The sequence below is a fragment of the Physeter macrocephalus genome, chromosome 14 (assembly GCF_002837175.3).
Source record: "Physeter macrocephalus isolate SW-GA chromosome 14, ASM283717v5, whole genome shotgun sequence".
NCBI lineage: Eukaryota > Metazoa > Chordata > Mammalia > Artiodactyla > Physeteridae > Physeter > Physeter macrocephalus.
Genome location: NC_041227.1, coordinates 35,088,632 through 35,112,657, shown reverse-complemented (window position 1 = coordinate 35,112,657; position 24,026 = coordinate 35,088,632). Strand labels below are relative to the sequence as shown.

General features: G+C 37.3%; 3 protein-coding genes across 3 annotated transcripts; all 3 read left to right on the top strand.

The window, feature by feature from the left end:
• Window positions 1-3,536: 3,536 nt before the first annotated feature.
• LOC129392747 (uncharacterized) lies at window positions 3,537-3,746 on the top strand. The gene has a single exon (XM_055090296.1). The coding sequence runs from the start codon at window positions 3,537-3,539 to the stop codon at window positions 3,726-3,728; it is 192 nt and encodes a 63-aa protein (XP_054946271.1). The 3' UTR covers window positions 3,729-3,746.
• A 4,290-nt stretch (window positions 3,747-8,036) lies between these two features.
• LOC129392748 (uncharacterized) lies at window positions 8,037-8,404 on the top strand. The gene has a single exon (XM_055090297.1). It carries the CDS (start codon window positions 8,037-8,039, stop codon window positions 8,196-8,198), a length of 162 nt encoding a protein of 53 aa, XP_054946272.1. The 3' UTR covers window positions 8,199-8,404.
• MKKS (MKKS centrosomal shuttling protein) lies at window positions 8,405-16,011 on the top strand. Its single transcript, XM_007101502.4, has 4 exons — window positions 8,405-9,402; window positions 12,408-12,583; window positions 13,746-13,856; window positions 15,497-16,011. Exons 1-4 carry the CDS (start codon window positions 8,418-8,420, stop codon window positions 15,935-15,937), a joined length of 1,713 nt encoding a protein of 570 aa, XP_007101564.2. The 5' UTR covers window positions 8,405-8,417; the 3' UTR covers window positions 15,938-16,011.
• The last annotated feature ends 8,015 nt before the right edge of the window (window positions 16,012-24,026 follow it).

The window sequence follows — 24,026 nt, the reverse complement described above, 5'->3', positions numbered from 1 at the left end:
GAAGCAGCATGTAGCAGCTGTGAGCATGGGCTCTGGAGAATTTACAAGAATACTTATTATTCTTAGCATGTTTAGCAATAAAGCACTGAAAAAAATCTCAAATTTCTATCAGTCAGCGATCTGTCAAATTAGGGTATTGCCATAAATCAAAAGCTATACAGCCACTGAAAATCATAATGAAGATTTGTATTCTTGCGGGAAGAAAAGATTACAAAACAGCACGTATATTCTAATCACATTTTTGTGAAAACCAAAATGATTACAGATATTTTTAGCTTTCTTTATCATATATCTGTATTTTCTAACTTAAAAAAGTAAGACAATATTATATTGTTTAGAAAACGGCAGTAATGCTGATTTTCATTTTGGAAAAAAAGCCCATGAAAAGACTTTAGAAGAAAAAAATGGGTTAAATCAAAATTTTATCCCCAAAATATATGGACTGTATTTAAAAGCTCCACAAGAAGATATGAAGAATATAAGGAATGCATCATTTCACTAACTAGTTTGTTGTCTTCTTCTTACAACTAACAATGAGCCTTATTTAGTGAAGTCTAACTTGTCTGGCCCTAGAATATGGGTTATTTAAGCAACAGAATACATGTAAAATGCTGGAAAGCTATTAAGTGAAATGAAGTAGGTGAAGGTTACTCTGCCATTTAAAAATAGTCCATTTTGCTTGGTGGAGATGGTCTATCATGCAGATGGTGTGATACTCAGTGTTTTTATGTGGATTTAAATGTGAAGACTGTGAAAGTACTTTGTAAAGTAAAAAGCCCTGTCATCCTGATCCTAATCATTTTCCAAGCCTCTCAAAGGACAACAGGATAATCACCAGAAAATAGTTACCTGCTCTCTCACCCCCATTAGCCAAATCAATGTGTGAGATATGGAGAATTTGAGGAAATGGGAGCATGTAGGTGTTGAGCAGATATTACAGCAATTAATCATTAAATCAGTCCACATCAGTTACTAACCAGGAAATACTGTTACTGGGCCTCAGTGGTAATTTGGCAAATACGAGTTTTCAGCCAAAATAGATACTAATTCCCAGGTTTAACTAAACCTAAATCTACAAAAAGATGCATAGATCCCTAAGTTATTCTAGTGGAAAAGAATAATAGTCTGTTAAACACAACATAAATAAAATGGAGCGCCCTCCTTTGTCCTTAACCCAGGGATTACCCAAAGATGTATTGAGTACAGGGAGCTAACTTGATCCTAATCTGAGGAAGGTTCTCAATACATCACATTTCATCCTGTGACCTACATGGAGGGAATAGTACCACACTTTCCAGACATTGCTGTTATAGCTTGTACTTTAATTTGTTCTGAATTTTAATTATTGAGTTACTTATGTCAACTTTATTATTATATCCTTTGATCCAAATGACTCTTTTCTGTAAGCTGTTTTCCTAAAAGTTTGCAACTCAGGAAAAAGTAACAAATAATGAGTGATGATATGTTAGTGATCATGAGAAGTAAACAGTGAAGAGCAGAGATGCCATCTGTGACAAGTACTGTGACTTGATAAGCTCGTGTTGAGAGGGACAGAGTTGGAGGTGTTAAACTCACCTTAGGTATTGAGACTGGATGTGAAGGACAGTATCTTCTAAACCTTTAATTCAAGGTATTTTGTGGACAAAAATGCCACCTATCAGTCAACACAAGCCAGTTGACTTTGGTGCACCCTCAGTCCGTCCTTCCATCTAGGAAGTAACCCTTACTGTAGTTCTTCCCTCATTACTTACTCCGAGTCACCCGGTGCCTCCCCCAGTGGCTTTATTGTTTCCTCGAATCTCAAATGTCCCAAAGGCTTTTGCACAGTGGGCTTCGCAAGGAAATGTAATCATGATACAGTTATTTGTGATTGACTTTTTCCGAAGATAGAACATGAGCATGTCAATAAAAGGTGTGGTCTCTAAAGGCTGCAAGAAGTGTATAGGATGCCAAAGCACTTTAGAAAAGAAAAAGGCATAAAATACTTGGAGTTACAAAGTAGACTATGTTTTTTCCATCTAGTAATTTGTTTAAGCTTAGCAACAAAGTCCTTATTAAATGTTAATTTGGACCTCAATGAGAAATGGTTTCTAATGCTGGGAGTAATATATGTACATAGGCATAACTCTAAGCCTTCTGTTTTTCTAATATGTATATACAGAACACAGAGACAATTTAGGTATTTAGCTCATTAGTCCTGTATATTAATCTTGATTTAAAAGGGAAGGAATAAGTGAAAATTCTGTTCAGGCATTTTTCTAAAGACATTCACACAAAATTACTGTAAGAAATCTTATTGATACTGAAACTCATATACATGCAATTGAACCTAATTCTTAGTTTATCCCGTAGATGAAGGAGCAGTCCTTACTGTCCTGTGCCCAGAAAGGAACTTGGAGAGCAGGTCCATTCATAGCATCACAAGTCTATAAGCTTATCACTAAAGCCTAGTGAGTGCCCTTAAGTGAAAAAGTATAAGGAGTCCAGTTGTACGGACTCAAGTTCCCAAACCCAGCGGATCATCAGAAACAGACTTCCTGGGCTACACTCCATGCTTTCCAAATCAAAGATAGAGCAAAAAGACTGTTCTCAATACTACTGAGCTTTGAAACTCCAGGCAAGTTACTGGCCCCAATTTCTTCATGTAAACTGGATTGACAGTAAACCCTGCAGGGTATAGTTATTAGCGATAAGGGTAAACACTCTAAAATGCAGTGGTTCAGCACATAAATGTGGAAATGGCATTGATTCATAGAGTCCAAACCAAAAGTCTCTTGCTACAATTGGAATCCATGCATGACTCAATCTCAGTTGAAACATCATCACTCACATCCTGTCAGAATGCAGAATCTGAATTCTTACTGCATATTTAAGGATTGCCATTTGATTCTTCTGTAAAAATTGTGACTAAATATATATTTTTAAAAATCTAACTTCATCGTGGTTCCGAGAAAGTATAATTAATTATATAAAGAAAACCAAGGATCCCCAACCCCCAGGCCGTGGACCAGTACTGGTCCGGGCCTGTTAGGAACCGGGCCGCACAGCAGGAGGTGAGTGGCGGGCTAGTGAGCGAAGCTTCACCTGCCGCTCCCCATTGCTCGCACTACCTCCTGAACCATCTACCCCTCCACCCCACCCCCCATCGTGGAAAAATTGTCTTCCATGAAACTGGTCCCTGGTGCCAAAAAGGTTGGGGACCGCTGAAGAAAACGATTTTGATGCCTGAGTGTTTCCAAAGATTCCAGTGGCTTTCCCAGCAGGTAATGTTGCTCCTTTACAGTTGCTGACTAAACATTTAGTATTGCTCTATAAGTTTCCCAAGCCTGATTTCCTGCCATCCCTTTAAGTCTACAACGTCTCTTTTTGTTCATTAACATTGCAATGTATTGTAACTAAAAACTTTTAACAGGCAGCTTTTATTAGAGTGCAATATTCTGCTTGTGGTGGTATATATAGATGTAATTTGAGGGTTTTTTTAATTTTGTTCCTTTTAACTGTTGGCCTTTTCTTAGGTGCATTAATGCTGAAGCACTATGAGCTTTCAGAAGTTCTGGAGAGACTATAAAGTTCTGGTTGTTATGGTACCTCTAGTTGGGCTCATACATTTGGGGTGGCACAGGATCAAAAGCAGCCCTGTCTTCCAAATTCCTAATAAGGATGACCTTCCTGAGCCAGACAGTCTGGCACTCACAAGTCCTGAGAAGAGCCACATCCCAGGGAAATAGCAGACTTGAGAGCTTCAGGTGAGTTTGATTTAACGTGGTCAACAAATGGCATGTTCCAACAATGGGAAACATAATCTTTAAGAAAGTATAGGACTCTGGCAATAAAAGCCTAAGTTGGTGAGTTAACCTGTTGTTTTTATTATGAACCAGTGGCAAAATATTATCCTACAGTTGCTTCTAGAAAAGTTGGTTCCACAGAAAGCTTTGACCCTTGCCTGAAAGGACAGTCAGTCCATTACTTGTCCTGCCCTTTTCACTAGCAGTGTCACCAGGATCATAATTGTGTCCAAAGGAGCAGTTTTTCCCCCGCCATAAATCCATGCCGCACTTACAAATCTGTAACTTGCAAAAGGTTCTTTTCCTTATTATTGTTCTCTGATTTTTCCAAGATAAATAAAACTAATTGTATTTATTCCTTAATATGTACAGTCAGCCCTCCATACCCATAGGCTCCAAATCCACAGGTTCAGTGAACCACGTACCAAAAATATTTTTTAAAATAATTCCAGAAAGTTTCAAAAAGCAACTACTTACATAGCATTTCCATTGTATTCAGTATTATAAGTAATTTACAGATGATTTAAAGTATCTGGGAGGATATGCCTATGTTATATGCAAATACTTCCCCATTTTATATAAGGGACTTGAGCATCTGCAGATTTTGGTATCCGAGGGGGGATCCTGGAACGAATCCCCCATGGCTACCAAAGAATGACTAATATTTTAGCTTCAAAGTAATTTGTTACTTTTCAGAGTCACTGAAATAAGAGCATATAGTAATATAATTCAGGTCTATAGACCCCTATCAATAATTCCCAAATCCAGAAAGTTCTAAAATCTTAAAGGTTTTGTCATAACTCCTTAGCTAGTTGATCTTAACTGACATGAGGCAATTTAATCTTTATTCCACTTAATATGAATATTTAGTTTCATTGCAGAAATATTGTTGTATTTGATTATGAGTGTTATACTATATTATGATTATATTGATTCCGGGTGTTAAACACCATATTATTTTGATTATGGGTGTTATAATATACACTATATTGTATTTCTAAAATCCAAGAAATAATGAATTATGAAACTCATTTGGCCCCGGATGGAGAACTGTGACCCTACAATTGTGGAACATTTTCTATTTTAATATACCATTTTGACCTTCAGGTGAGTAATTATGTCCTAGTGGTTGAAGTACGTCAAAAGAATGTGCTGTATCTGTCCGTTATTGTAAAAAATTTTTACTTTTATTATGGAAAGTTGCAAACAAACCCCAAATAGAGAGGGAATAGTATATTCAACTTATAGTATCCATCCCCCAACTTTAACAATTATCAACATTTTACCAATCTCTTTTTATCTATCCCCTCCCTTTTTTTTTATTGCTGGAATATTTTTAAGCAAGTCTCAGGTTTTGGTATGTATCTTTAACAGTGAGGATAAACACATACAACCACAATTATATTATCACACTGAAAACATTAATGGTAACTTACTATTTAACTTTCAGTTCTAGCACAAAAGCATTCATACACAATACATGAGTGTGAGCCAATAAACTATTTACAGAATAGGCAGTGGGCTGGATATGGTCTATGGGCTATAATTTGCCAACCACTATGATGGTGTAGTCCATTACTTCATTAGGTGTTGCAAAATTATGCTGCTGAAATGCTATCGTTTCTTCTCCATTTATTAGCTGGACCAGCTTTGCCTCAACTATTCAGTTACCCCTCAAAATGCATTTATACAGGAAAAGCAAGGTATATGGTTTATTTCCCTTTATCCGTTTTTATAATAAATTTGAATTATCTCAGTTTATTACTGTCAGTATTCTTTTTAATGCTTAAATTGTCCCATCTTAGATTCCCTCCAAGTTGACTCCTGTGTCGTTTTTTTTTTTTCCTGTGCCCTTTGATGTGATCCAAGTGATCTTTAATAACATTATTACTTTTTGGCAGAAAAAAGCCCCCAGCTCATCTAGTTTATTTCTTGCCTCAGACCTAGAATCAGCCACTTCTCCAAAGAGCCCTGATTCCTTTTAGGAAAAAATTTTACGTGTTTATATTTCTTTAAATCATATTTTATAGCTCTGAATTTAGAATATAGTCATGTAGGTTTTAGTATTATTTAATTGTTATCCATCACTGCAAAAAGCCCATCTGCCAGGCCAGTGCATCCAGGAATAGGGCCATTCTTGTGATGGTAACTTTTGGAATAATGGGTCACATTGTTAGGAAGAAAGAAATAGCTGAACTGACTGATACTTCCAAACCTATGCTATAAGCCAGCCCTGTGTTTCGTTTCTTTTTTTTCAATTGTACCTTATTTTGTCTAGATCTAGACATAGGACCAGAAGTCAGCAAGTTTTGACATCCTAAAAAAGATTTGGGAGTCACCAACACTCTCTTCCTTTTCCCATTTTATAGAGATATTAGCCAAAAGATGTGGTTACTGGTCTCACTACCACAAGACTGTTAGAGGTGCCAATTTGGCATTCTACTTTTGAAAAGTCACATGTCACTATTATGTATTGAAAAGTAACTAGAGAAATCACTTTATTAATCACAGTCTCCGTTATGATTTGTGGTGTGTGTGTGTGTGTGTGTTGTAACGTGCAAATTTATGTATGGAAGTCACTTCACCAAGCTTTCATTTAAATGTATTTCACAGAGTTTGCCAAATCTAAAATAACCTTTGAAATAATATTTAAGTACCTTTGTTGTTCCTTGCATAAGATGAACACAAACTTTTCTTCCTCCTCGTGCTATAAAAAGAGATGACTATAGCTTTATCATTGCAGGGAGAAAGCTGGCCATCATTGCTTTCATTTTATTTGGGCCCAGTTGCCATGGTTACAGCCCTTTAACTAAATTGGGAGGAGTGGTAACCAAAAGAACACTTTGCATAGCATTCCCTTGTTCTCTTCACATCTTCTTTGCACATCTTCAAATCACCTTTTTGGTCTGTATCGTACTGTGCCATAGACAGCTCTGGGTAGTACTATAGTCTGAGTAGTTTAATTAGTTTTATTTGTGCTAAACACTGTCCAGTGGTTAGCGTGGTTAGCATATTCCTGAAAATAACTAATAATTGGCTGAACCTTTACCTTCAAAGCACCAAGCCTCAACAGATAAGGTCTATGACCTGAGATTTTTATCCTTTCCACATATTATTATAGTATCAGAATTTTATGCCTCAGGCACACTTCTTCCAACCTCATTAAGGAAACTAGTACAAGCGTTAGCACACTTGGTAAATGATAGCATTTTATATTACTTACACTCTCTGAGATCACATTGCAAATCAGATCCTATTTTTCTCCTTGTCATCCAGCACATTCCCTGGCTTTTTTTTTTTTTTTTTTTTTTGTGGTACGCGGGCCTCCCTCTGCTGTGGCCTCTCCCGTTGCGGAGCACAGGCTCCGGACGCGCAGGCCCAGCGGCCATGGCTCACGGGCCCAGCCGCTCCGCGGCATGTGGGATCTTCCCGGACCGGGGCACGAACCCGTGTCCCCTGCATCGGCAGGCGGACTCTCAACCACTGCGCCACCAGGGAAGCCCCCATTCCCTGGCTTTTGTATTTATTGTCATTAGCCAAAATTTGGGGGATGGTTAGATATAGTACATCAAAACTGAAAATCATTGATTGATCGGGTAAAACTACAGAAAACTGCTCTGAATTTAGCCAAATATTTAAAATTAAAACATGGTTTATTCTTTGGTAAATGTGTTGTGTAGATTTGTCTAGCTAGATGTAGACTGTACATTAGAGAGTGTCTGTATTAGGAATCCTAACGGTTATCTCATTTTCATAATTATTTATAAGCAGGATTTGATATAAATGCACTTGTATTCACACCTAAGGTTTCCAAGCAAACGAAAGTTAGAGAAGAAACAACACTAGATCTTGATGTAAGAGAATAAAAACATTTGGGACTCAAGAGACCAAATTCTGAGTTTCACATGACATTTGTCTTCTAGAAGCATATCATATTTGAAAAACTGTACTGTAAGCTTTCTAGCTGTGTTACTCTGCATTCCAAAATTATTAAAATATCAGTACTTTTTCTTGTAGGGATTCATTGAAGAATAAAGAAATGAATGTTTAGTCTAAGTTGATTTACATTTCTCATTTTGTGGGGTTTGCGCCAGTGGGTAGTTCCTTTTTCTAAAGAAGGAGCAGAGCATTAAAAGTAATTACTAAACTGCAATCTATTAAATGTTTTGGAATTATTTCTCTAAAATGTTTTATTTTTATTTCTTATAGAAAGAAGCAGCTTTGACTCTGAGCTTCAGTTTGAAAGAAGAAATGAAAAATAGCAATTGGATCAGAAAGAACTGGCTTCTTGTAGCTGGGATTTCCTTCACAGGCATCCATCTCGGAACATATTTTATACAGAGAGCTGCAAAACAATCTGTAAAGTCTCAGCCTGAAGGCAAACAAAAGAGTTTGAATAATGAACTAAAATAAATATTTGGAATTACTAATATGTCATTACACCATTACATGCCGATTAGCATTGTAAGCATGGAGCTAAGTATTTAATTTTATAGCCACAACGCTGTATATTCGGCCTTTCATTCCTGAAGGATAATCTTGTTAAATGTTGAAACCCACCACAATACAATAAATAGAAAACTCTGGTTAACAAAATAAAAGCTGTCTTCACAAATTACCACCTGAAGTAAGATGTCTCGTTTAGAAGCTAAAAAGCCCTCATTCTGTAGAAGTGAACCACTGACAAGCGAACGAGTGAGGGCCACCCTCTCTGTCTTGAAAGGCATCGTCACATCCTGCTATGGCCCGGCAGGCAGGCTGAAGCAGCTGCACAACGGCCTGGGGGGCTCTGTGTGCACAACGTCCCAGTCGGCAGCCCTCCTCGCCAACCTGCCAGTCACCCATCCCATTTTAAAGATACTGACGACTTCTGTGCAGAATCACGTGTCCTGCTTCAGTGACGGCGGCTTATTCACAGCCATTCTTTGCTGCAACTTAGTTGAAAATGTTCAGAGAATAGGTTTGGCACCCACCACTGTCATTAAGTTAAATAAGCAGCTTTTGAGCCTCTGCACCAGTTACCTAAAATCCGAGGCCTGTGGTTGTCGAATCCCAGTCAACTTTAGTAGCACTCAGATCCTCCTCTGTTTGGTGCGCAGTATTTTAACAAGTAAACCTGCCTGTATGCTCACCACAAAGGAAATCAACCATATCAGTACTTTGATTCTGAGAGCCTTTCTGCTTATAATTCCAGAAAATGCCCAAGACCACATCATTTTAGGAAAGAGTATAATTGTCCCTTTAAAACATCAAAGAGTTATAGATTCTACTGTGTTACCTGGAATACTTATTGAAATATCAGAAGTTCAATTGATGAAGATATTACCTATCAAAAAATCAGATTCCTTCAAGGTGGCACTCTTTTGTGTGTCTTTATCTGGAGACCTTTCTGATACTGGAGAAGGAAATGTGGTGGTGAGTTACGGAGTTTCTCTTGAAAATGCAGTCCTGGACCAGTTGCTTAACCTAGGAAGGCAGCTAGTTAGTGATCACGTAGATCTTGTCTTGTGCCAAAAAGTTATACACCCATCTTTGAAGCAGTTTCTCAGAACGCATCATGTTATTGCTGTAGACAGAGTTGGAGTGGCTGTGATGGAACCCCTGAGTAAAGTGACAGGTAAAAAGCACTCTCAGCTTTTGCCCCTTATGGTTAATAAATCACACTTCTTTTGAGCAAAGATAGGCTTGGTGTGTGTCACTGTTAACATCTTGAACAATTTGAGAAGCCGCCAACCTCACAGTGTGTGTGTATCATTTCTGGCAGCAAAGGTTGTTTCTGAAAAAGATCCTGCATTGTTCACTTACTAAAAATTGAGTGATGAGGACTATTTTCTAGGTATTTTCCAGCACCAAAATGTACTGCAGAGTCTGTCATAATCTAAAACTATTAACCCCCAAACATTTTACAGATTATTGAGAAATCTAACATTTTCATAATCACATAAAGGCTTTCATACTTTAAACAAAATTCATCTACTTAAGTTTTACAAAGCTCTTAAGTCACATTGTATTCAGAAGGTAGTTTTGCAACTAGAATATTCACTTTTATCTAACTCCAACAAACAACTGTACTTCTGCCTAAATGGTGGTTCCTAATTAGGGGGGGGTGGTGTGTGTGTGTGTGTGCCCACAGGCTAGCTTTCAATATCCCAATATCCCAAATATTTCCAGCTAGGCTCCTTGAGAGTTGGGATCATCTTTTACTTTCAGTGCTTACAACAAGCCTGGTCCACAGTAGGGGTTCTAAAATGTTTGTTGAATTAAAAATAATATGTTTATTAACATACAGAATTATAACAGGCAAGAAATTCACCGTATTTCACAAACTCAGCAAAAAGAAGCAAATAGAAGGTTGGTAGTCACCTGCTAGAGCCAAAGAGAAATGACAGGCTGAAAAGTTCCTGAATTGAGTCACTTTTCAATATCTCTAACTGCATTGACAGCCTATCAGAAAGACAATCATTTCATTCGGATCAGTTTCAATTCGTAAGTTATTAGACTTAAAAGTAAGTCTAAAAACTTTTGTTAAAACTGTTAAAGTTGACTATTTTTAGTCTTATTATAAATCATCGAAAAGGAGAAGGATGAGTGCCAGTACTGAATCCCTAAGATCTCTGGGCTATTGCCCTGCCTCTGTAAGACTGTCAAATGATCGTTAGAGTGGAAATTGTTAAGAAATAACGTAAATCGTTCTTTGGAACTCATTGTTAATATTGTGGGTCAGACCCATATGCTTAATATTTACTGGCTTTTCATGAGTCAGGTGATTTCCAGTTGTGAATATTGAGTATTATAGATTATGTAGTCAGTTTTTAAACTGAAGCATTTTTCCATAGAAACAATATTATAAGTGGGCACTGAGTTTCCACACCAGCCCACAATTGATATTTATCCCACTTGTAACTAGAACATGGTGAACATGAACTGACCTATTTTATTTGAAAATGGATATGAAAAGTTATGTGTTTTCCAAGTATTTGCAGTTGATTCTTTGGAGTGTTATCAAGTGTTATCAAGAGATTGCAGAGCTGCCAGTGGGATTGGGGAGAGTAAATGTTTTTTATAGACATGCCCTGCCCTGCTTCCCCAAATTATGTATGTATAACATCCCCAAATTATGTATGTATAACGTTACGCAAAGCCAGGGCTGCAGTCTTGGATCTCGGAAGCAGAAACTTTTTGAGACACAGGGAAAAGGGGGAAAAAACTATACCAGGCCAATGGTTCCGGTAAACTAATAACAGGTGAAGTATGTTTGGGACCTAATCCATCTTCTCTGGTGTATCTAGATTAACATTACCTCCTTTCTCCCCCTTCAAAGAAAATTCCTCTTTACTGATGATCTAGGTTAAGTAATGGGATTATTGTGCTTGGTTGACTGGTGGGTATGAAGCTTGTCATAGCTTACAGAGCATTTTTAACATTTGGTTTGATTTATTTGTGAAATAGACATGATTATCCCCATTCTGGGAAAGCCCACCCAGAAGAGTTAAATGACTTGCTCCACATCAGAGGATAATCAGCAGGAAAGGGGATCCTCTCCTTACAAATTCTCTGTTGGTTCCACCCTTGAAATTATACAAGATGTAGAGTTTTGTGTTTTTTTCCTTAAATTTTAGATCCCTCAAGTATTCCTTATTCTTTGAGACTTCAGAAGTAAAGAAGAAAGTATTCAAAGAAGTGAAATTGTTCATGATTATTTTCTGGGTTTTTACAAAATTTTTGAGCTGCAAGTATTTTTAGACATAATTATTTTAATCCCATTAGTTTCAAAGAGGAAACTGGCCCAAGAAGGTACATTGCTAAGAGTTGCAGTTTTAATCTTAAAACTTTAAACTAGTATTGTTACTCCTTATAGAAGAAGGTTTGTGCCGTTTCTTACATAACTACTACATTTAGAGATTTTTAGAAACCTTTAAGTCATCTTAACTTCTCATTTATTTATATTTTTATTAATTTATGTTTTGTAAAATTTTACTATTTTACCTGTACAGGAAGGAGGGCAAAATATAATCAAAGAATAACAAAATGAAATAAGAATGTCACGTACTTTATTTTGGCATAATTTAGGTAGTTGTTTACATGCAAACAGTTGTTAGGCAAAAAGAAAAAAATTCCTATATGTTCACTAAATGGAGCCCCAAAAGAATTCAACTACACAGCTATTTGCATAGCTTAATTTGTGTGTTTTAAGGTAAAAATCATAACACCTTTAAAAAATGGCCTGTCTCCTCACTTCATCCTCATTCCAGATTAGTGGGGTTGTTAATTTGGGGTCTCTGATCCCTGCACGGGCTTCCAGGGTTCCTGGACTTCCTGAAAATGTATGCAAAATTGTGTGTGTCTTTTTCTGGAGAGTACAAAATAGCTTCTAACATGTTCAAAGAAGTCTGTAAACCAAAAGAACCTCTACTTTATTTGCATATGATTTTAATGACAGAATACTACTTATTTCATAGGTTTAAGAAGATGTATCATTTCTTTATCCTATATTTCATATCTTAAATGATATGCTTGTGGGACTTTTATATTGGCTAGGAATAAATATTATAATTGTAAATGATTGTATGCTCCATCTTTACTCATCCATTTTGTGTTTTATAAACTTTTTTTGAAAAATAGGAACGAGGCCTATTGGTTCCTTGGACTCAATCTCTCCCAGTAGTTATGGAAGTGTGAAAGGTTTGTGCACTGCAAAATTTGGCCTCAAACACTTTTTTCATCTTATTCCTAATGAAGCAACTGTCTGCAGCTTGCTTCTCTGCAACAGAAATGACACAGCCTGGGATGAACTGAAGGTAAGTAATAAACTTTGAATTCCACGTCTAGGGGCTGAGGCAGGGATTAAATAATCACTCAGACAAGTGCTATAATTTTTTTTCACATCGGTGAGCTATGCTTTTTTTTTCCTTCATAACTTCCCTAGGTTGTATAGAAAGCAAAAACAACAAAAATGTGAGAATTAAAATTACAAGCAAGCTGATTGAATTGCCTGTGATACTACAGAAACTTGGCATGTTGCCTCTTATTATTTCTAGTATTTTACAAGCAATCTGAAAGTCCTTGATGGGTACTTTTCTTAAGAAATTAACCTGAATTGTGTACTTGTTGATGCTAATGTGTATGAATAATTCACTTAGCAGTAGGTTCCCCAGTTATACCCATCATCCACCTCTTAACAGCATGTTGTCCACGAACAGCAATAACACATGCAGCTTTTATACAATGGAAGCGATGCCCTACGGCATTGGTCACAGACTTGAAGAATGCATGCTCAAGGATCTATCCTTGGTGAATATTCAAGGTCTGTGTGTTTTTGTTACTGCTTGGTTGGATCATTTCCCTAGCAACTTGAAATTAATTCTGTAGCATTTATACAGCTAAGTTATTTAGACTGAAATATTTTTTTGGTAGAAATATTTGCATACCTTGCTGATCCAGTTATTGTGTTTGTGAATCTCAATTTGAAGAGCTAAATGTATATGAAAGAGGATATTAATCCAGACCTTGAAAACAAACATCTGGCTAAAGTATTTTCTTTCATCTCTTTTTTTTTTTTTTTTTTTTGTGGTATGCGGGCCTCCCTCTGTTGTGGCCTCTCCCGTTGCGGGGCACAGGCTCCGGACGCGCAGGCCCAGCGGCCACGGCTCACGGGCCCAGCCGCTCCGCGGCACGCGGGGTCCTCCCAGACCGGGGCGCGAACCCGGTTCCCCTGCATCGGCAGGCGGACGCGCAACCACTGCGCCACCAGGGAAGCCCCTCTTTCATCTCTTTATTATTTCATCTTTATTATTCCAAAATGTACTCATCACATGACAACCTTAGTGACACCAGTTTTGTTCTTCTGCAATTAAAATCCGGCTCTTTGAGACCACTCTCTAAGTTGCCTTGAAAACGTGGTTATATTTCTTTGTGTTTCTGATGTCAGTGTCAGATACTGGTGATTCGTTTCTTTTTTAGCTCACGTGTCAAACAGCACTGCATGCTTTGCAGTTAACAATCAAGGAACCATGTGTTTTATTAGGAGGTGGCTGTACTGAAACTCATTTGGCGGCATATATCAGACACAAGGTAGGTTAGATAGTCCTTCTTAAATTATCTGAATTCTCAGCAACATTCATTTTATGAGATAATAAGCTAAATCATAATACTCTGGAACCTTTAATGCTTAATTTCTCTGTAGTCTTGAAATCAAATATTGTATTTGAGAACACTTGAGGAAAATAACACTTGCAAATATAAGGTAATATCTTTATCACAATGATTATTAATCCAACCTTTTAGCAGGTGATCACATTCTTTGAGTGTTGTCTCTACTGCCTGTTGAAATGAGCATTCTGTTAATGGGAGCTGTCATCTTAGAGATCTCAAGTGCTGTGGTACAGTAATAATTGATATTCATGATGAAAGTGTTGAGATTCTATAGAATACTTCAGTACCCTCTGGATCTTCAAGAAAAAACTTAATTTCATTTATTAAAGTGTGCTAATTATTAGACTATTATAATTTTTAAATTGGTATTCATTTATGATATATTGATTCTATTAAATAGAATTGTTTTATTAATCTATGAAACTCCATTTCCTGACAGTAAATTTAGTGCATTGTAGTTCTTATTAATTATTTCATTAACACTGACCTACTCTGTTTGAAAATGGATACAAAAATGTATGTGTTTTCCAAGTATTTGCAGTTGACTCTTTGGTTAGTCAGGAGTGCAGAGCTCCCTGGGATGCCTGGGATTGGGTGTAAACGTTTTTCATAGACATGCCTTGCCCTGCTTCCCCAAATAATTTAAAATCTGTTTGAGGATAAAGCCCATTCATGAAAAGTTATTGGAATTTACATTATGAAAAACAAAACCATTGCCAATCTATTGATGCTGAATGGACAATAACATGGTCTGCAAATGGGACTGAGTAAACTAGAATAAGTCTTTTGGAGAAGGAAGGTGTTTTGAGTAGGATTTTAAAGAAACAGTATGGCACTGAAAATATGGGGAAAGAATACGCCACAGAGATGATCTCATCTGGTTCCAACCTCCTGGGCAAAAGAAAAAAGTGGTCACTGTTTTTAAGTAGTTAGGATATGGGTTTTTAACTATCATTCAAGTATGAGTTTGCTAATATATTACTTTTTCTATCATGAAATTTCTAGGATAAACTTTTTAGAATGGTGGAAAAGAAGCAGTTCAAAGTTGTATAACCTTGTCATTAATTTAAAGAGAAGAATAGTTATTTTTTAAACATTAATGTGAAAATGGCACGTGCTTAAATGGTTTTTGTCTTAATAATAATACATGTATTCGCATTTTAAACAAATCTCAAACATTTGCCAAGCAAAAATAAGTACTTCATCTGGGACATTAGTCTTCCGGAGGTTCCTCCCAGATGTACAGAAGCCTGTGATTCACATATTATACCTTGTCCTTCATGTATTAAGGAGGCAGTACTGGGCAGTCCTTCAGAATAAGTTGATGGTGGGGTTTATTCTGAGTCGTTCATTCTGATAACATGACTGGTAGCGAGCATTTTTACTACAACAACCAGGTTAAGGGATTAGCCTGACCAGCTGGCCCATCCATGCCCTTTAGCCTTGTGCCAAACCCCTAAGTACTGTATGAATAAGGGTTTGATCAAGTATTTTTCAGAAACATTTTTGTCATATTAATTGCTCTGTTCTGTGTTTTCAATGGTTTTGTTACTCTTTAGACACGTAGCAAGCCAGAAGGCATTCTTAGAGATGACGGGTGTACCCAGACAGAACTCCAGCTGATCACTGAAGCATTCTGCAGCGCACTCGAATCTCTCGCTGGCTCTTTAGAACATGACGGAGGTGAAATTCTCACTGACGGGAAGTATGGACACTTTTGGTCAGTTCAGGCTGATTCTCCCTCTGTTGTGAACTGGCCGGATTTGCTTTCAAGATGTGGCTGTGGACTCTACAGCAGCCAGGAAGAACTTAGCTGGTCCTTCTTAAGGAGTACTCGTCTTCCTTTTGTGCCTCAAACCTGCCTTCCATGTGAAGCCACAGGCTCAGCCAGCAACCTGACCTTGGACTGTTTTACTGCAAAGCTTAGTGGCCTACAGGTGGCTGTGGAGACTGCCAATTTGATTTTGGATCTTTCATATGTCATTGAAGATAAAAACTGATGTAAGAGAATAGCATGTTTATATTATAAACAGAAAAACTTGTGACATGTCAATAAAGAAAAATATTGAGTGTATGTGTTGTCTCTCAGAGACCTGTTCTGCATATTGGGATTGATAATTCATAAATTTATAGATTTACTTATTTAAGGAAAAAAGAATTGATTCTTGAATACCACATTATTATGCCACAGAATAATAAAAATATGAAGCATTGTTAAAGATATGGTAATTAGCAGTTTCCACTGATACCACTGTACATTGTTCTAAATTTCGGTTCTCGTTATTTTGACATCATTCTAAGAGCATAACAGAAATTTTTTTTAAATCCTATGTTCTTGCTCGGATATACTTATTACAGATATTTTTTAGTTCGTAGTAATTACATATGTTTAAAACTAGATTCCAAATTATCGCAAAGCATCTAGTACATACTGCTCATTCAAAAGAAGTATTCAAACTACATATTCAGTAAAATTTCTGGGTTCTTTAACCAAGACTATATCATTCACTGGTTGGGTAATTGATGTAGGAGCTGGTCGACCTACAATTGCTAGTTTGTATCACAGTTCTTCATTTTTGTTATTATGATGAAATGTGTAATCAAGGAAAAAAATAGATTTATATAGTAACTAAGCAGCATAGAGAAAAGAAGTGGAAAAACTATTTCTTTAATTTAGTCAAGAGTGCCAAAAAGAAACTGGCACAGCTCTCATATTCAAAGTAAAGACATGTCATATCAAGGAATATAATTTGAATTTTATGCAAATGCAAGATGTATTGATAAATTGAAGAAGAAATACAGAATGTAGCTAGAAGAATCAGTATGGAGCTGTAACATGTTATATTAAACGTTAGGAAAACATCTTGAACAGTTTGGGAAAATTAAACAACCGAAGAGTCAATGATCAGATCTATAGCCATGAGAGAGGGAGATAGAATGTTTAAGCAATTACCTCCAGTATTCTTGTAATCTAAAAGAATTTTTATCCTGAACCAAAGAAGAAATTGCAGTACAAACACAGCAGTGCAATATATATTGAAAAATCAGCTACACTACAATCTTCATAAAATATTTCTCTAAAATTTCATGTCTTTTATTATTAGGGTCAGTCAGGCAGAGTGGTAGGCAGCCTCTGAGATGGCCCCCAGTTACCCCCTGCCTCCTAGTTTTCAGGCCCTTGTCTAATCCCCTCCGTTGAGAGTGGGCTGGATGTAGTGACTCCTTTGAGTTTTCCAGTTCTCACTTGGTGAACAGGAGTGTCTTAGGGCAGTTATCCTGTGCCTGATCTATCACTGTATATTGGGACATAACTTGTCTTCGTGGGTCTACAGGTGGAGAGGAACTGTACTCCAGGAGCTGCACCTAAAGAATCACACACAGGGGCTTCCCTGGTGGCGCAGTGGTTGCGCGTCCGCCTGCCGATGCAGGGGAACCGGGTTCGCGCCCCGGTCTGGGAGGATCCCACATGCCGCTGAGCGGCTGGGCACGTGAGCCATGGCCGCTGAGCCTGCGCGTCCGGAGCCTGTGCTCCGCAACGGGAGAGGCCACAACAGAGGAAGGCCCGCATACCACACAAAAAAAAAGAAAAAAAATCACACACAGGGAGCCTCACCCACCCTGACCTGACTTCAGTAATGAGATTCTGGACTTTGAGCTGATGTTGTAACGCCATGAGAATTTGGGGGATCTGGGAAGGGTGTGAATGTATCTTGCATGGGATGGGCAGCCTCCAAGATGGTCCTGCCTCTTGGCGTACACACTTCGGGTGTGGCTGGGACCAAATGACTAGCTCTTAATGTGTAGAATACAGCAGAAGTGATGGGCTGTCACTTCCGATATTGGGTTGTCAAAACACAGGCTTCTCTCCTTATCTGTCACTCGATCACTGTGACGGAAACAAGCTGCCAGGTTGGGAGCTACCCTCAGGAGAGGCCCACGTGGCAAGGGACTGAGGGAGGCTCCAGCCAGCAGCCCACAAGGAACTGAATCCTACCAACAAACACAAGAGTGAATTTGGAAGCACTTCCTCCCTAATCGGCCTCAAGATGAGTTTAGCCTCTATATCATTGCAGCCTCATGAGATGCCCTAAAGCAGAGGATCTAGATAAGCCACTCCTAGATTGATTTCCAGACCCACAAAATCTGTGAGATAATAAACTTTAAGTCAAGTTTTGGGTGTTATTTGTTATGCAGCAATTAACACCTAATAAAGGCAAGAGTAAAGCTTATTTATAATTACATACTGAAAATTTGATCACACACGTGGAAAAAAGCATTCTTGTTGCCATGCCTTTGCATTTTCACCATCACTCCAAACATAAAGGCAGGGTTCATCACACATGTTTACAATGGGGTTTTTATATTCACTTAAGAAAGGGTGTCACATAGAAATATGGGAATTATCCTGGGTCTCCTTGGCCCTCTACTGCATTTCCAAGTTGCTCCAAGAAGGGAGGCTACAGCAAACCTCTCAAATTGACCTTATAAGTTAAGGGTCTCCACTTCTCAGGATAGCCATTTTTAGCTCTGTCATTTTTAACTTTGCCTTAAAATTCAATTATATTCCTTGGTGAAATACCAGTGCTCTCATTTTGAGTATGTCATAAATTTGTTGAAATATTTTTATAAATTCATGTTTCCTGAAGTTGTATACAATCCTTAGTAGAAAACACTGGAAATTTAAAAAAAAAAAACAAAACTGTCTTAATAGTTCAAGAAAATCATCATTCAAACTCAGATGGTAAAATATGAGATTTTTTGAAAATTAAGCAGATGATTGAATACCCTTGTGACCACTCCCCCAAACTTTATGAATTTGTAGTTTTGCTTTACCACAATTAAATTAAAAAAAATTTTTTTTTCGAGCTTCTAAAATAATGTGGAATTATCAGCCTGTTGGAATCTATTGGAAGATTTTTCCTAGCTCCTGTTTATTGAGTGCTGCTTATATACCAGTTTCTGTGCTCTTAATTAATTATTTAATGTACTCTTCACAACAATCACATGAGGTTCAAAAGCTCACCAAAAGTAAGAGTTTACTCAAGTACTTAAACCAAGGTCTCTCCTTCAAAACACCAGAATTCTCAAAAGCCTATGCCATGTCTCCTTCCATCTATATAGATTGCATAGATATATTTATTTCCTCAAATCCGTGAAAGTCTATAAAGCACATCATCAACTTAATAGTAACTATTTTGTTTACAAATTCTTGATGAAAATAATTTCAGAGGAGCTCATTTTGACAGAAATAAACAACAACAACAAAATAGCAACTAAGTTAAGCCTTGGGCATTGTTTGCTGACAAAGTAAGATTGAAGTCTGAATATTGCATTATATTTCCTTGGGCAACAGAACAGGAAGCCCTGATAGCTACAAAAAAAGGAAAAGGAGAATCATGCAGAAAAGAATGAAGTCAGCACTGCTCAATACTTTTGTGGGACTCACAGGACATGTCTCATGTTTTATTATTATTATTATTATTATTAGGAAAGTTTCTTGAACCATAGGATTAGCATCTTTTTAATCAAAAGAGGTTAGGATTTTCGCAGCATAGAAAAAAAACTGGAGAACTAACACAAATTAAAAGACATTTTAAGTCAAAATACTCATTTAATCTTATAAATACCCAATTCCTTAATTCTTCCATTTATACTTATATTAGAGAATCTTTATATGTTAGACATTTAAATCAACTGTTAGAGTGAAGTATTTTCCACAGGATATTTAAATTATTAGTAGTAGTTTTTTTTTTTTTATTATCATAGGTATTCTTGAACTCAATTTGTATGATCAAAACTTTTGGGGCGTTCACATGGTAGAAGAGGACTTTTAAGTACCTTCATAAGACCCATCGTATTCTGTATTCTTACATTGTTGAATAGTTTTTTGGAAAACTTTAAAATAAAACAATATTGTTTATAGTTACATAAATTATATAGGTTACTATTTAAGAGTATCATGTACAAAAATCACTCTCATAATCAATGCAGGGCCTGTCAAAACATCCAATTAGGTAAGTCATTTGATGGTCTTTGGGGAATAGTCAAGGAGACTAAACATGTCTTATAGGTCCCTGTTTCAGCTGTATTGTATAAATAAATCTATCTCTTAATCTGAAGGAAAGGGCAAGTTTGAACATCTGATATCTTTATAATTTTTTTTATTAGTTAAATGTTTCCACTCAGTAACTATAGTATCCCATAATCCTTGGAAATGTTTGCCATTCACCTACAAAATTTGAGTTTAGATGCATCTAAACCCAATGTTAGCCTGTTTTTTGGATTACAAGTAGATTTCTATGTTTCTTTATTAAGAATATTGTAATACTCATATAAAAGAGAATGCAATCTCTGAAGACTATTTGTATATGTAGATCAACCCATTTGTTGGAGAGAGAATTAGGAGACTAGATGTATTAAAAGCAGTGGAATACCATTATCTGTAATAAATTGTGACTTAAGAGGGAAATGAAGCAACTTGACGATGTTCTATTAATTCACATTGGGGAAACCTTTATAATAAACATCCTATTTTATTTAGCCCTGTAGCTTTTGTTTGAAGCATTGTGACTTCATTTTGAGAAATGTCAATTGATTTCTTTCTGTTTGCCAGACACAAAAGTCAATGGTGTTGAAGATTTTTTTAAAAAGATTTGTTCACAATCCCTGACTTCAAGGAGTTGATCATCTGGCCGGCAAAACATATATATTTTTAAAGTATGCGGAGCACAGGCTCCGGACGCACAGGCTCATTGGCCATGGCTCACGGGCCCAGCCGCTCCGCGGCACGTGGGATCCTCCCAGACCGGGGCGCGAACCCGATTCCCCTGCATCGGCAGGCGGATGCGCAACCACTGCGCCACCAGGGAAGCCCTTCCTTTCTTCTTTCATAACATTTTGTAACAGTAGAAAATTTGGAAAATATGAATCTGACATACACACACAAAACAAAAACAAAGTCAAGAGTAGTCCTACTACCCAGAGATGACCACTGTTTACATTTTATGTGCATCTTTTTGGTTTGTTCTCTGTGTACAGTTCTCCAAAAATGTGATCATATAGGATGTTGTTTTATAATCTATTCTTTTTACTTAATATGTCATGAACATCATAATCATGTATAATAATTATACATTCTTCTACTACACCAATTTTAATACCTGAAGAAATTTCAGTTGTAGAGATTACAGGCATACCTTGTTTGATTGTCCTTCACTTTAGTGTGCTTCACAGATATTATGTTTTTTCATAAACTGAAAGTTTGTGGCAACTCTGCATCGAGCAATTCTATTGGCCCCGCTTTTCCAACCATACCTGCTCACTTTGTATGTGTCACATTCTGGTAATTCTCGCAGTATTTCTAGCTTTTTCATTATTATTATATTTGCTGTGGTGATCTGTGATCAGTGACCTTTGATGTCACTATTGCAAAAAGATTACAACTCACTGAAGGCTCAGATAATGGTTGGCATTTTTTAGCAATAAAGTATTTTTTAATTAAGGTATATGCAATGTTTCTTTAGACATAATGCTATTGCACCCTTAATAGACTACAGTATACTGTAAACATAATTTTCATACACACTGGGAAACCAAAAAAAACTGTGTAATTTACTTTATTGCAGTTCTTGTTTTATTGTGGTGGTCTGGAATCAAACCCTCAATATCTTTGAGGTATACCATACCTGTGTATCATAATTTAGTCAATGAGCTTTTATTAATATACCTTTAGACTGTTTTCAATTTTTGTGTTAATATAAGCGACAACACAGCAAACATCTTGCATATATCCTTTTCCCAGATCCCTGAATATTTTCTCAGAGTGTATAAATAGAATTAAGATTCCTGGGTCCAGCTGTATTTGAAATGGAAAGGCTATTAATACATATTGTCTAATTGTCTTCTAGAAATGTAGCATCAATAAACTTCAAATATACTGTGTGAAAGCTCTCATTTTTCTGAACTTTGATCAACACTAGTTATTATCTTTGCCAATTTAATAGCTGAAAATAAAATCCCTTTTATAATCTGCATTTTAAAAATTATTAATAAGGAAGATACTGTTTCATACATCATTGGCCATGTGTTCCTTTTTTTAGTCAAATGTTAAAACAGGCCTTCCAAGCCTTACTTTCTATCAGTAAGTTTATCTTTCTCTTACACATTTTTATATTTGTTTTCTCATATGGATTATTAAAGATATCTGTGTAGTAGAGAGAGAAAATTTTAAAGCAAATGCATGGCCTCTCTTAGGGTCTCAATTTTCTAAACAGTTTCACTTGCCCAAGCTAAACATGGTGATTTCTTAATGGCCCAGCTTTGTACATTTCTATTGATTTGTCACTTACAAGCAGCCACTAAACATCTATGTAGTATGATGAATTTTAAATAGTAGCTTCTGACTTTTTACTATCATCTAACTCTTTGAGCATCTATGAAATGGAATGGTGTAGTAGTTTCCTAGGGCTGCCATAACAAATACCGCAAACTTGGTGGCTTCACAGAAATTTATTTTCTCACAGTTTTGGAAGCTAGAAGTCTAAAATCAAGGTGCTGGCAAGGCTATGCTGCCTACAGAGGCTCTAGGGAACAGTCATTCCTTGCCTCTCCCCGTTTCTGGTGGCTGTCAGCAATCCTTGGCATTCCTTGGCTTGTAGACACATCATTCCCATCTCTGCCTCTATCTTCACAGGGCCTTCCCACCTCTGTCTCTCAAATCTCCCTCTCCTTTCTCTCATAAGGACACCAGTCTCTGGATTCAGGGCCCACCCTAAATTCAGGATGATCTCATCTCAACATCCTTAATTACATCTGCCAAGACCCTATTTCCAAATAAGATCATATTCACAGGATGGGGCATAGGACTTAGACATATGCTTTGGGGGGTACACCATACAACTCACTACAGACAGTAAAAAGCTGCCAAGATGTAAATCCTTCTTTCCCAGGGCTACAGCTGCACAGAGAGTAAAGTTTGTCCACCTTGGACAGAGAGCACCAATGCCAGGTTTTACCACCAAACATTTCAAATCGTTTCTCCATTTATTGTTGTCCTTTAATTAACAATCATCTTTTTTGTAGGGTACTATCTCCTTGTCCCCTTAAATCACCCTACACCTGACATTCTCTGCTACTCCCCTTCTCTATCTGCACCATCATCATGCTTCCTCTCCTGCCCCAGGTGTCACAGATAAACTACCTATCAGGTGTTGAAAAGCAGACATGATGTACTGTGTAAAAGGGACCGTGATAAATAGGTCTTTAGTGATGCAGTGGTAAGTTCTGGGGAGAAAGGTGGCATTCTATAGTCCTATGATTAGGTCTTGGGCTTTTGATGAGCCTCTACTCCTGGACTGTGAACTTCACCAGTGCTTTTCAGGGTTTTCTCCCCTTAGGTGAAACGATGACTAGAACAAGAAGCAACCTTGTAGGATTAAGCCTTGAACCTGTGGAATCTGACACTGTCTCTCCAGGTAGAAAGTGTAAGAATTGAGTTGAATTGTAGGACCCTGCTGATATCTGGAGAACTGCTTGTTGGTGTGGGGAAAGCTACCTCTCCCACCCCCAACACACACACACACACACACACACACACACACACACACACACACGCTCACACAAATTTGGTGATCAGAGTGACCTATCACAGATCTAAGAGGAGTTTGTTCAGCTTTTTACTTGTTTGGATGTAGTGGTGACTCCTAAGTTTCTTACATACTGGATGAGAAGCTAGAAGTCACAATATATATTTTAAATGCTCAAATTCACTAGTAATCAAACTTTAAAATAAAATAACTTCAGACGCCTGTTACAAGCCCAGGATATCACCTGTACTTTTGACCAACTGGCTATAGATCCTATAGATTGGAGGTCCCAACGACCCCATCCCTGGGTTTGATTAATTTGCTAGTGTGACTCACAGAACTCAGAGAAACATGTTGCTTACTAGATCACCAGTTTATTACAAAAGCATATAACTCAGCAACAGCCAGATGGAAGAGATACATATGACAAGTCATGGGGACAGGACACAGGGGTTTCATGTTCTCTCGGAGAGGGCTATTCTCCCCAAATGCCACATGTTCACCA